The following is a 15,242-nucleotide window of genomic DNA, read 5'->3' on the forward strand; positions in this document are numbered from 1 at the left end:
AAGCCTCCATAATGGCTCTTATCCTAAAGCCCAACAATTTCCTTAGTCCGTAAACATGTTCCCCATTTGGCCCACGAAGGCCCACAACAAGTTAGACCAAGAAATGGCCCAATAAGAACCCAAACCCAATTAGAGTTTTTCCCATAAAATGAGGATTAAGGTTAAGTGTTCCTACTTAACTCGTTAAGGACTTAATCCACTAAGGTATTTATCCATTAAGTCCATCACTCCACTAGTCCAAACATGCAATGTGGTCGGGTGTAATTAAAAATTCCAAATCCAATGGTCCAAATGCAGGTCCCGAAAAATCCAAAATACACATTTCCAAAATTAGGGTTTTTCTAAACCCTAATTAGGGTTTCCAACCAAATCACAAAACCAACTAATCCAATCGTTAAGTTTTACTATAATTAAAGTCTAATCAAGTCGGGTACCACCCACTACCACCTCCAATAGTGGTGGTTGGCGGCAGCCACCACATCACGTTGGTGGTGGTTATGATATTGGGCCAAAACAACACCAAAAGCACTCTAAACATCAATCCAAATGCACCCAAAAGCCCACAGCCACCAGAGTTGGTGGCTAGCAGTGGCGGAACAGCGATAGAAGGCGGCGGCCACCACCAAACGGTGGTGATGATGAGTTTCCTGGTCAAAAGATATCCATACAATCATTAAACTCATGAATACGTTAATTCCCACAGCAAAAAACGCACACATCCACCTCCTTACGGTGGCTGGTGGCGGCAGAAGGAGATGATATGGTGGCAGCCACCATGGTTGGCTGCCATGGAGTTTATTTGCGACTTCCGGCCATCCACCCAGGCACACGACTAACACACACTCGCTTGCTACTCTAAACAGAAAACTCAAGTTACACACTCTATTAACATGTACAGCCCCACCACCCATGTGGTAGTAGACAATAGCCGAGGGACGCATCAAGAGAAGCCACCGCTCTGAGCTGCAGTCGTGATGGCGACGTGACTGGCAAGATATGACGAAACAGCGAAGAGGGGCTTCATCATCGATAGAGAGAGAGACCTAGCGGCAACATTTTTTTCATCCTGTCTCCCCACACTCACGGCGTATCCTTGCCGGCGAAGAACACAGCGGCTGGGGCGCTCGTCGGTCTATTCGTGGCTACAAGATGACGATATCTGGAGAATGGTGGCATAAGGGTGGCAGCTGGATGTTGCTGCTAGGGTTACGGTTAGTATGCATCCCAAAACGGGAGGGAAGGGAATGACGAGTTTTAAGTCTCGTGTTCCTTTCAAACTGAAAAACGAAACTGACACATACGGTCCCTCCTACTCTTAATCTTTTCGGAACAGATCCCTAAGTTACCATTCAACCCTCATCATTTCAAAATCCTCCCAATTTAAGTCCTAATCTTACCAAACAACCTCTGACTTCTGAAAATCTTTACGAAATAAATCCTGTAAATTACACTTTAACCCCCAAAATCCACTTTATAACATATGGCTCCCCAAAACCAAAACCCCGCTAAATATTATTGATTTGGCTATAAAATAATAATAATAGTTACATCTCGGGGATTTAGAGTTTATTATTTATTTAATCGATATTAAACGGAATGTTACAACTCTCCCTAGCTTAAATTAGATTTCGTCCTTGAAATCATTCCTTACCACTCCTGACACGCCAAATAATTTGAGCAACACGACTACAACCACAAGCATACCCCAACCTTTCCAAGGCAACCAAAACCAACCCGCAGGGTTCTAAAACCCGAAGATGAAATGAATTCCTTGCAATATTATTCCATTTACCAAATCTGAAACCTGAAATCTCGAGATGGACTGTCTCCCTGACAGACCGCCCATATTGAATCATCGCCTGAATTCATTGCCCTTATCTCCCAACTGGCTACTCAACTTCTGATAACTTGAGGTTCCCACTAGAAAACAGAGTCACCGACCAAATTTCCCTGCAATACACTTATTCTTGATAGAAAACTCAGATAATCATTCGAGTAAGAAACTTATCCCTGCAACGGTTAGACTCAGACGAGAGTTGCACAATAGGGTCAAATCAACCACTCTGAGATTATTTAATCCAACTGCAAAGAAATTAGCGTATACCCTAAATACAACAACCTCACACACGAATCCCAAGTCACTAAACCCACTTCGACTCTTCTTGTTGCGACTTGCTGCTTTTCAGAAACAACTGAGACCTCTCTGATCTCACCTTATCTGTCAACTACTAGAAACATTGGACACATAACCGGTTGTTGGGCCAAAGACACGTGCAGAAGTCCCACGCGACCTCCGAAGGATACATGGGCTAACAATAACTGTCCTATCTATACCACCACTCATGGTTCGTTTAATCCTTTCATTCGTCCAATCATGATAGGTTGACAACCTGTCGCCACTGAATCCGATGCAAAGAGGTGAATGCTACCAGAATATCTATAGTCTTACATCATACATGGTCTTCTTCGACGTACCGTTTCTTGACTTCAATTGTGTTGTGATATACTCACAACCTTGCGATTTGAACCACCCTGGCCTAAGTTATCTAAACAAATTCGTGAATGCCACGGCTACCCTATAGTCTTTCTGCACTTCCCACACTATCTGGCCGCTTGTGAATGCTACAGCCCCCTGTAGTCTTACAATACTTTCACACTATATGACAACTAGTGATTGTTATGGCACCCCCGTAGTCTTACAACACTTTCACTTCAACACAATCACAGCCCTACGTCTTGCCCCCAATCTATCAATTCGGAACGCACACAGAGTCGAGCACGCACTCGACCAAGCACCCAAATGAACTCACTTCATGACTGGAACCCCCAACCTGATTCCCCAAATTCTGCTATCAAGCACCAAGAAGACGCGATTCACAAGCTGAAGAGTTATGCTGAACTCCTAACTCACACAAACCGCAAACCAATAAGCTACTTGGGCTGCCATTTCCTAGATGGGGATGAGAAACTCATCCAAGTCTCATACCTGCTCCTGTCCAGAATACCTGCGTGATTCTCCCCCACGTAGATTCGACTAAGTCTTCGCAATACATGAGATTTGAAGGATTCCCAGTCCTTCTTACTCTTAAACAACCAAACTGCTGACAACCTATGCTTACCCATGCTAGTGTTCTATTACTGGCCCAAACCCCAAAGACCACACAAATCCTACAGATCAGACGAACACTTCCCGAATCCTAGAGAAACTAATAATCTCAGAGGCCTTGAAATGATGCCACACTAATATCTTGAAGTCCAAATTACCGATATCAAGACCAAATCCTCCGTCGTATACCACTTCCTCTGGCGCTTCCAAAAGCCGACCCAAGCATAATGTCGGAGTGACTAATCCCTACCATAGACCTTCCGCATCACATCCCTGAACCGATCTCGACCATATACCCAGATAACATTGAACGCTCCAAACCAGCTAGGAGGCAAACAACCTTTCACTAACAACCCCGTGACTCACGGTATACAAATGGCATATGACAATGTTTGAAGTTATAACCCAAACACAATCAGGGAAACAAACCCAGCGATACACTTACCCAGACCCTTGGAACGAAAAACTCCATCGTGTTGTTTCCCACAAATGTTGCACTGAATCCGGACCTGCTGGCCTCTCGAAAGTTGATCCGAAATCTTAGGTCTCTTCCTGGGACCCTCCAATATATGCACCTGATCTGGTCTCCCCTTCCCAATGTGCTCAAAATCTATCTCCCGCTCTCGGGCTCTAGAGATCATATCATTCAAGGTCTCGCACCTAGACACACTCGAGAACTCAATCATCCCCGGCTAAACTATAGTAGTTGAAGCAACCTCTACCCTACTCGGGCTGCAACTAATCCCAAGATATAGTCTCTAATCCCGAAAGCGCAATAGAACGCACAATCAATTTGTTCCATCCGATACAAGAGATCCACAACGAACCAAACCTTAGCTCCTAAGGGGTAGGGACTAGTGCGGAAAACACTTTCCATCTCCTTAAGCCAATGCAAACTTAAATCCCTGGCAGTCCCTCCACTAACTAGCTCACCACCGGAATCGGGACCAAACCCCGGTCCTTCCTCATGTGTGCGCATCCTCGTCTGGCAAAGCAGCTATCCCTACTATTAGAGCATAACCAAGAATTCTCCTTCCCATAAGCTTCTTAGATTCTCCAAGACTCCCACCGATTCAAGTATGGATCCTGCGCTTTCAGTGGTATGGGCCTAATACTACATTCCACACCTATCCCTACTTTCCTCATCAATCCTCCCAAATCCTTTAAGTCACTTATTCATGCCATTACGCCGGTACTCACTGAACCATACTATCGACCCACTATAGCATATCCTAGGCTTTCCTAGGTTCCCAACCTCACCCTGCCATTAGCTGCTGAAGAAACTCCCATTAATGTCAACTAATTACTTCATGAATATAGCCACTTGAAACAGAGATCGGATAATCCTTCGAGTAAAAGTCTCCACCCTAGAATGGTTGGGCTCAGACGAGAGCTACGCAATAGGGTCAATTCCATCACGTTGAGATTATCCAACCTGTGATTCTTAGATTCATAAATCAAATCAAAACAGATACACATATGGGTATTCTGGGGAAACTTACTTGAACTTGGTTGATTGCATGCACCACATCCTTTCTTGTCTTAGAAACTCTTTCCTTAATAACATTTAAAACTTTACAGATCCTCAGTTTGAGTTCAAACACACCTAAAATTGTATCTGGATCCCTCAAACCAAGGCTCTGATACCAACTTGTAACAACTCAAAAATCAATGGTAAAAAAATTTCATTTTTCATTATACTCAAACACAAATGTTACTTCATCCAACCATTGAACACATTAGTTAAATTAAAACGTTTATCAGAGTTACGTCCCAATATCACATAAAGCGGAAAACACGGGTGTGTGCTATGATCATGTCGGACCCTTCCTTTCGAAACCCAAGATACCTGAAACCATAAACAAAATTGTATGCACGAAGCTTAGTGGGTTCCCTAGAGCATACCCCACATAGTCCACATAACCGCATAAACCATATCCACCACTTAGGCCATATCGGTCATATACGACATATCAATCACATGATCATATAAGGTTGCCATGGGCTCCTCCGAGGTTCTTACTCCAAGATGAAATGGGCTCCTCCAGATGGTCTTAAACTTAAGTGCCATGGGCTCCCACCATGGGCTTTATTTGGAAAGCCATGGGCTCCCTCACATGGTCTGACATCCAAGCGCCATGGGCTCCCCCCGTGGTCTTTCATGCAAGTATCACAAAGATAACTAGCATATCACATATCACATAAACAGCTAGTATACCACATATCACATAAATAATGCATACAAACATATATGGATGTCATGGGCTCCTCCCAGGGTCTTACTCCAGGATGCCATGGGCTCCCTTAAATGGTCTTACACCTATGTGCCATGGGCTCCCCCCATGGTCTTGACCTGGAAAACCCCTATGGTCTTGACCTGGAAAGCCATGGGCTCCCTCACATGGTCTTACAATCAAGCCATATGGGCTCCCTCATGGTATTTACCCAAAAAACCATTGACTCCCCCCCAAGGTCTTACATCCAAATCCATGGGCTCCCCCATGGTCTTTCATGCAAAAATCACATAAACAAATGGCATAGTATATATCATATAACCAACTGGCATACCACATATCACTACATAAACTAGTGTACCACATATCACAAAATGGTCCAGCCTTGGAGCCTTCGACCCATTGGTATGGTGAGGAGACTCACCTCACACTGCTGATGTCCTGCAAATAAAACCCTAGCTACTAGATGATAGATTCCCGAATTTTCCATATCAAAACAACACCAAATTAATAATTGGGTTCCAATACATAACTATAAGTCTATGTTTGTGGTATAAGACTATTTTACCCTTAACCTAACTTGGTCTAAAGCCAAGGTCCAAACACACACTATGAAAGCCTAAAAACTAATCAATAAACCAAGGCACAACATATGGCCCAATTTTCCAAATTAGGACCAAACCTTTACATGGACATGTCTTATAGCCCAACCATTTATCCTAGCCCAAACATTTTTCTTTCCGATGGTCCAATATCTCATAATCATCAAGGCCCAATTATGGCCCACCTATGGCCCAGTTTCCGAAATTGGGCCAAAGCCTCTCAAATGGGCCTTATCCTAAAGCCCAATAATTTTCTTAGTCCATAAACATGTTCCCCATTTGGCCCACAAAGGCCCATAGCAAGTTAGACCAAGAAATGGCCCAATAAGAACCCAAACCCAATTAGGGTTTTTCACATAAAATAACAATTAGGGTTAAGTATTCCTACTTCACCCATTAAGGACTTAATCCATTAAGTCCATCACTTCACTAGTCCAAATATGCAATGTGGTCGGGTGTAATTCAAAAATCCAAATCCATTGGTCCAAACCCAGGTCCCGATAAATTTAAAATACACATTTCCAAAATGAAGGTTTTTCTAAACCCTAATTAGGGTTTCCAACCAAATCCCAAAACCAATTAATCCAATAGTTATGTTTTGCATTAATTAAAGTACAATCAAGTCGGTTACCACCCACTACCACCTTTAGTAGTGGTGATTGGTGGTGGTTCACGGTGCAAGCCACCACCCCGCGTTGGTGGTGGTTATGATCTTGGGCCAAAGCAACACCAAAAGCACTCCAAACATCAATCCAAATGCACCCGAAAGCCCACGGCCACCGAAGATGGTGACTAGCAGTACAGAGCAACGGGAGAAGGTGGCGGCAACCACCTCACTGTGGTGGTGATGAGTTTCCTTCCGTTTTCTGGCCGAAAGAGATCCATACAATCATTAAACTCATGAAATACGTTCATTCCCACACCAAATCATGCACACAGCTACCTCGTTACAGTGGCCGGTGGCAGCAGAAGGAGATGATATGGCGGCAACCACCATGGTTGGTTGCCATAGTGGTTGTTTGCGACATGCGACCATCCGCCCATACACACGACTAACACACGCTCGCTTGCTGCTCAAAAAATAAACTCACCTTGCACCCGCTATTAACACGTACAACACTGCCACCCATGCGGTGGCAGACAATAGCCGAGGGATGCAGCAAGAGAAGTCGCCGCTCGGAGCAGCAGCGGCGATGGCGACGTGACCGGCGAGACATGACGGAATAGCGAAGAGGGGCTGCATCATCGACGAAGAGAGAGGGGGGAGAGAGAGAGAGAGAGAGAGAGAGAGAGACCTGGCAGCCATAGGGTTTTCATCCCATCTCCCTACGGTCACAACATGAAGCTTGTGACTCCCATCCTTGCCGGCGAAGAGCACAGCGGCAGTGACCCTCGTCGGTCTATTTGTGGCTACACGATGGTGACGGCTGGAGCATGGTGACATAAGGGTGGCGGCTGGATGTTGCGTCTAGATTTAGTGTTAGTATGCATCCAAAAATGGGAGGGAAGGGAATGATGGGTTTTAAGTCCCGTGTTCCTTTCAAACTGATAAACGAAATTGACACATTTGGTCCCTCCCACTCTTAGTCTTTTCAAAACAGATCCCTAAGTTACCATTCAGCCCCCATGATTTCAAAATCCTCTCAATTTATGTCCTAATCTTACCAAACACACCTCACTTCTGAATATCTTTACAAAATAAAACTCGAAAATGACACTTTAACCCCCGAAATCCAATTTATAACATTTGGCTCCCTGAAACCAACACCCCGCTAAATATTATTGATTTGGCTATAAAGTAATAATAATAATTATATCTCGGGGCTTTAGAGTGTATTATTTATTTAATATGATTTTAAACGGAATGTTACACCTATCTTTTCATTTTTTCCATTATAGCCTTGAACTTTCCAAATTGCATACAAATACACAAACTACATACATAAAATTCTATACATACATTTACATATATACATACATAATACACATACAAAACACATATATGCATACATGATATACATTAAATTACAAATATATGATACACGTATAAATGCATGATACACATACAAATACACAAATACATACATAATACACATACAAATACATATATAAATACACATATACACATATACATACATACATACATACATACATACATACATACATACACATACATGCACAAAATATACATTATACATATACAAAATAAAAAGCATATTATAAAGGAGCCTGTAGTGGTGTAATCCAGTGGAGAAGGGTGGTGATGGTGGTATTCCGGCATCAAAGATCGTTTTTCCGGCCAACAAGACTGTTTTTGGCTATATTCTAGCAGAAAACTAGAAAAGTCACTAGAGTTCAGCAATTTCATCATAGGACTAAAACAATACTTCTCGCATATCACTAAGGAGAAGAGAAAGAAAACGAAAAACAAGCAATTTCATCATAGGACTGAAACAATACTTCTCGCATATCACTAAGGAGAAGAGAAAGAAAACGAAAAACAAGAAAAACGGAGGTTTCCTTACCTTATTTGTCATCTTCGGTGATAAGCATCCACACCGTCAGTGATAAGCAACCTCAACAAAATTGACGGAATGAGAGTAAAATCCGATGAAATCAACTAAAGAGAAGTAACCACCGTAGTAATTTTTACAGAGAAAAGTGAAAGACAGAAGACGAAAAATAATGAGTTGCGACGGAAGCATTATAGTAAACCATTAGTGACGACAGATATTAACAACGACGCAAAACCATTAGCGGAAACCAAAATGAATTAGCGGCGACACATTTTAGAGGGGATGTTTGGCAATTTTTTTAGCATTAGCAGCAACAATCGTCACCACAAACGGTGTCGCAGCTATTGCGATGTACGACGTGTGTTTTCAACTGTTGGATTGGGCACAATATCAACGATTGGGGTTTAAGATCAAGGATTCACACGGATCGACATCAAAGAGCATTAGTATGTGATGCCTTTAACAGCCACCATTAGCAGTGACGTTTAACGCAAAAGTTGTTGCCGCAATCGATGGTTGTCGCTGCTAAAAGCGTCGCCACCAATGCCAATTATTCATGTGGTGTCGATTCGAACAATTAAAAAATGTTTTTTTCGGACTAATATTTTAGGTCTTTAGTTGTGTTAACAACTAATTGGGAGCTATGCACATATGTAATACATGGCTTTGGAATGCATCAGCATACCAAGGATAAGATTTTTGATAAAATTGTCTCATTCTCAGCTTTACTTGTTTAATAGAAACTCCAAAGTATATCCAAAATTGTGAAACCCCATTTTAATTATTTTGTTCTTTGTTATTTATTTTCAAACATCAACATAGTTTTTCAATATGTTATAGTTATTTCGTTCTTTCTTATTTATTTTCAAACATCAAGATACACTACAAGAAGACTGGGCAACAGTGGCGACGTCTATCGTCGCGAAAGGATCAGCAAGTCGCCGCTAATACCTTTAGCGGCGACACATCGCTGCAAATGCGTCGCCGATAATGTTTTGTCGCTAATACACCTTTAGTCGCCGCTAAAGGTTGAAAGTCGCTGCTAATGATATGTCGCCGCTAATACTGCTCGTCGCCGCTAATAGTTTGTCGCCGCTAATACATGTACAATGCCACAAAAGATGTCGCCGCAAAAACAGTTTTGGTTTTCTTTTTAATTTTTATTTTATTTATTTATTTAACATTAAACTTATATATATATATATATATATATATATATATATATATATATATATATATATATATATATAAACCAATATAACATTTATAAAATCTGATAACTTTTTATAGAAATATTAATCCATACACAACCAATCCAAAATATTAATCCATACACAACCAATACAAAATATTAGTCTATACCAAATTTTAAAGTATTCTTCCAAATTAAAAAATATTTCATAAAATCCTAAAGTAACTACTCGTCCTCATCATTTCCTTCATTATTTGGTGGCGGCAATGAGCGGAACCACTCTTCCAATGCTGCAGAACAAGTGGGTCCTTTAGTATTGTTTCAAGCATTTCCAACTACAAAGAAAACAAAATATATTACCAACATATGATAATAGCATTATAATTATACCATTCTACAAAATATCAAAATATCAAATCATAACTAACAATAACATATCATTATACCATTCTACTTTCCATTATAGTATTGTACTTTCCAAAAATTACCAAACTACAAAATATCAATATATCAAACCATAACTAACATATCATTATACCAATCTCCTTCATCGATCGTTCACACAGGGAAGCAAAAAAAATATGAATGGTCTTGTTTATCGATGATCTAATAACAATTCAAGAGGCAACTACCAACATATATATATATATATATATATATATATATATATATATATATATATATATATATATATATAGCATCAATTTATATATTCATGTGCAGATAAGAAGCCAGAAAAAAAATAGGAATGATCTTGTCTTCATCGGTGATATAAGAACAATTCAAGAGGCAATTTCCGACATATAGCACCAATTTATCATCCAAAAAAGAAAAATAATAAGAAATAGGAGCAATTTGACCTTGAATGTGGGCAATTTCCGAATTGAGCTCAAGGGTCGCCGATTTTGGGAGAAGGTGTGGCGGTATTTTGGCAGCAGGAGGGGCTAGCACCAGCTTAAATCTTCGTCCTCCACTCAATCAACTTGTGAACTGATGAAAATGAGAAGCAGCAACCAAGAAACGAGCGAGAGAAGGAAAGAAACAGCTGAAGAAAAAGTCGCGGAAAAGGAAACTGGAAAGGGGTTATCTACACGAGTATTAGCGGCGACAGGCAATAGCGGCGACGCAAGTGTATTAGCGGCGACAAAAGGGTAATAGAATAAATAAATAAATGATCCCGACTTTTTTTTTTTAAATTCACAAACAAAAACATTGCAAACAAAACTAGAATTCATACCAATCAGATATTTAAACAGTAAACTCAAAAGGTTTAAAACAAGGCATATAACAGTTATAAGTTCGATTGTCCTTAAAATTTTACTACTTCGGCCCAATTGGCTCGCAGTAAAAAAAATTGTTATAACAAATGTGTGATGATTTTTTTTAATTGCTATATAAAATAAAAAGTTTTTTTTTCTTCATAAAATACTATTAAAACTATTATAAAAATGGTATTTTATGAGCATAAGTAACTTTAAACAATAATATTTTACACCCAAAAATACCAAGTTATCCAAAAAGTTAACTCAATAAATGATTAAAAAGAGTCCACTCCAGTTTCATATTATGGTATAGATTCTGATACATCTATTGAACGCTTAGACCGGAAGAAGTAGGAGGGAAGCTTCCGTCACTTTTGGTGGGCAATACCCCTCTTTCCCTCACTCTTCTTTCCCTAAACTAAAAGTCAATGAATGGCTGGGAAGCCCTTCCCTCACTTTTTTTTTTATATATTAAATAAAATAATTTTTTTTGATTTATAATTTTTAAATTCATATCAAACATAAAATTTAATTAAAAATAAAAAGCATTTCATTAAGTAAAACATTAACCCTAATATTTAAATAAGTAGAAAAAAAACCGCAAAAACAAATATAAAAAAAAAATCAAACAACCTACAACAAAATTATTAATTAATATCCTAATTTTATCTAAACCTAGATACGTCACTCGGAATCATCGTCTTCGTCCTCGCCTTGATCATGTGCATCATCCTCCCCAGCGTCACTCTCGTCGTCGGAATCTTCACTCTCGACGAACATATCAGAATCCTCGTCTGATTTGTCAAACAAATCATCATGAGATAACTCGTGCGGGGGCTGAATATGAGCCCTATAAATGTGCTCCACAAAATCAACACGAAGGGCCTGATGAATGTCGCGATTGTGTACTTCTCTTCTATTCACCCTATACTCTTATGTACCAACGGCTACTCCTTCGACATTTGGCAAAACATCATTTTCGTTGTATCAGTATATCACTCTTCCTTCATCTTCAAGAATCATATTATGCAATATGATACATGCATACATTACGTGTTGTAAACTTTTCACCTCATATGACATTGCCCTGACTGTTAGTACTTGCCAACGTCTCTTAAGTACACCAAATGCTCGCTCCACATCCTTCCTAACCGACTCTTGCGCATCTTTAAACTTTTTCATTTTCGGGTCGTTAGGACATGTAAACGATTTCACAAAAACAGACAAGGGAGGATATATACCGTGAGTAAGATAGTATCCACGCTTATATGCTACCCCATTTGCTTAAAAAGGTACATCGTGTGACTTTCCAAGGTAGATATCGTTGAATACAGGCGACTGGTCTAGCACGTTGATGTCATTGTTTGCACCAGCTGGACCAAAGAATGCATGCCATATCCAAAGATCATGTGATGCGATAGCCTCTAGAATGATCGTCGGCTCTTTGTGGTCGCCTCTCATGTACTGATCACGCCATGTGTTGGGGCATAATGACCAACTCCAATGCATGCAATCCATACTACCTAGCATTCCAGGGAATCCATGTTTGCCTTCATGCACCGTATACAATTGATGGATATCGTTGATAGTTGGTTTGTGCAAATATCGTTGCCCATAAACCAAACAGATCGCTTTGCAGAACTTGTACATAGACTCCCTCACGGTACGCTCTGACATCCTAAAATACTCGTCCCATTTGTCTGCGCCTATGCCGTATGCTAGCTGACGAATTGAAGCCATGCATTTTTGAATGGGAGAGAAACCTTTTTTTCCCCTTGCATCCATTTTCCATTGGAAATATGGAAAGCGACCTTCCAAATCGCCAACAATACGTAAAAATAGTTCCTTTCTCATCCGGAACCGACGTCGAAACTTTACAGCGTATACGGCGTCATCTGCAAAATAATTTTCTATGAGGCGATCGTGTCCGACTTCTTGATTTCTACATAACGGCGACTTTCTTAGGTTAGGTGTTTCACCTAGTCGGTTTTGATAGTATGCAACCGTTTTCGACATGACAGAACTGATAAACTTAGCATCCTTTACTGTTGTCGAATCGGATAATGAAGATGATGACATTTTGAGTTATATTTTTTAGAGAGAAACATAGAGAAATATAGATTATGGTTTAAAAAAATGATAAGATGTTTGAGTATTTATAGATTAAGAAAAGGGAAGGAAAAAAGGAAAAAAAATAAATATATACATATGTAACATCTATATGGCCGTTTGAGTAAAAAAAAAAAAAAAAAAAAAAAAATCTCGTCGGCCAATGGTTAGAAAAGAGAGAGAGAGAGAGAGAGCGGGACTCTCTCCCCGCAGTTCCTTTTCCGCACCCACGGTGCGGTGTGCATAAGTGCGGGATCGGTTCCCGCTCCTTCCCCGCAGCCCTACTATGTCCGGCCTAATAAATAACCATATGATCATCTAAGTGATTTACATAGTGGGCATAATTTTATTCACATATTAATATCTCGTTAATTAAATCGTGTGTATAAACTTATTAAAAAGTCTCAACTGAGTCATGAGTGATGCAGCTTAACTATATTTTATTCCAAACAATGTATTTGAAGTTTGATCAATCTGGTTGTTCAACTGTGATGCTTATACGATCAAGATCACTAAGAAATGCATTAATAAACAAACAATAAAAGTTTAAATCAAATGATTTCGGGATATATTTTCAATTCACTACAAAATTTGTCTGGTGATTTTCACGCAGCAGAAGCAAAAAATGAAGAAATAAACACCTACTCCAATTACAAATATACTAACAAGACATCTCTCTAGAAAGCATCCAAAGCAGCTCCTATGGCAAAAAGCTCACCATCAAGCCATGTATTCTGACTGCAATCACTATGGCAGCACCCACATCTTTCATCCCATTTGTTCTTCCTCTTTCTTTCTATCAAATCTACTCCACAACCAAAAGGTGTTTCAATCTTCATAGCTATACGAACAGAAGGTGCTTTCACGTCTTTTTTCTTGGATTTCAGGATCACCCATCTCTCCATTTGCATGTTAGGCGACTCAAAAACATCTCTCCATGACAGTTCAGTTCTTCCTACTAGTTGAGACCCTCTAAACATGGCAGCTGTATAACTCCTCAAACGAAGCTCCAAGACAATTGTTCCGTGAATGATCATGTCCATTGATTGCTTTGTCCCGATGCAATCCAAGGAGAATGATTCGTTCATAGAAAATTCTTTGTTTGGAGATACTTCTTGGCTATCTAAACGAACCCTTTTGTTGTTTCCAGCAGAAAGATAGCATCTAACAAAGAAGTAACCATTGGAGTTGGTAACTTGGACGTTTTTAGCATTCATAATCTTCAATTCACAGTGAAGAGCTTTTAGTGTATCCATTTGTGTATGTCTGGAATGTGTTTATGTTCTTTGATGTCTAAGAGTATATTGAGATGCGGTCTGTGCATAAATATATAGATTATAGTTGGGGGATGACCCAGAATCTAATATAATAGTCCACAAAATCAACCGCCCCAATTACGAGCATTTGTGATTGGATGTACAGTGCAAACTAAGTATGCTTCTAGGATCTCGAGATCTTTTCCATTATGTTTATTTAATAAATCCTAGAAAATATAATACATACAAGCTTTCAAAAAAGATTAAGATCAGATCGATCACTAGAGATCTTTTACACACATAAATATACTACAATCAGAGGCAAAAATTGGAACAGAAATATCATTTGATTCGTCGATCCTCAGAAAAAAGAAATAAGCAAAGTTCGATCGTTGAGTGATGGCATTGCTCGTATTCATGGTCTTGATGAAGTAATGGAATTAATTATAGGTTGATCTATTTAGAAAAACCAAAACCAGTGTGAAAATTCGAAAAATCTAACCATGGATGGTTTTCATTTTTATTTCAAAAAAAAAAAAAACACGAATTTTGGCGTGCTTCAAAAATAAAAAAATGAATAAAATTAATCAGACAATATTCTTTTAATACGATAGAAGTTCGTAACATAGGATTTAGAGGCTTATATTTTTATTTTTAGTTTTACAATTGAGACCGAAAAGTTGTACTCGTTTAATATACACTTTAAGTGGCCTACTTGTTGCATGACTCAATCTAATTAAATTAGGGATTCTTAGTTCTTTAGTCAAAAGAGACTAGTGAATGGCTGTAATAACTCCTCCCCACTGTTTAAGTCGATAATATTTATTCATTACGATGATGATACCACATTTCCTGAGATTCTTAGAGATTTAGTTTTATGGGTGTAAAGAAAAGGCTTATTATAATCCGTGTCAGGATAAGAATCTTGAGCTGGAATTTCTTTGCCAATGACGTGTGGCGAGACC

At 39.5% G+C, this 15,242-nt stretch overlaps 2 protein-coding genes across 2 annotated transcripts; both read right to left on the reverse strand.

Moving 5' to 3' along the window:
* Positions 1 to 12,196: 12,196 nt before the first annotated feature.
* On the reverse strand, positions 12,197 to 12,991 carry LOC145049707 (uncharacterized). The gene has a single exon (XM_078998079.1). The coding sequence runs from the start codon at positions 12,989 to 12,991 to the stop codon at positions 12,197 to 12,199; it is 795 nt and encodes a 264-aa protein (XP_078854205.1).
* A 707-nt stretch (positions 12,992 to 13,698) lies between these two features.
* Positions 13,699 to 14,277, reverse strand: LOC145049708 (uncharacterized). Its single transcript, XM_078998080.1, has one exon. It carries the CDS (start codon positions 14,275 to 14,277, stop codon positions 13,699 to 13,701), a length of 579 nt encoding a protein of 192 aa, XP_078854206.1.
* Between the last annotated feature and the right edge of the window lie 965 nt (positions 14,278 to 15,242).

This window comes from Lactuca serriola, chromosome 5 (assembly GCF_051521515.1).
Source record: "Lactuca serriola cultivar US96UC23 chromosome 5, Lser_US96UC23_V15, whole genome shotgun sequence".
Classification (NCBI taxonomy): domain Eukaryota; kingdom Viridiplantae; phylum Streptophyta; class Magnoliopsida; order Asterales; family Asteraceae; genus Lactuca; species Lactuca serriola.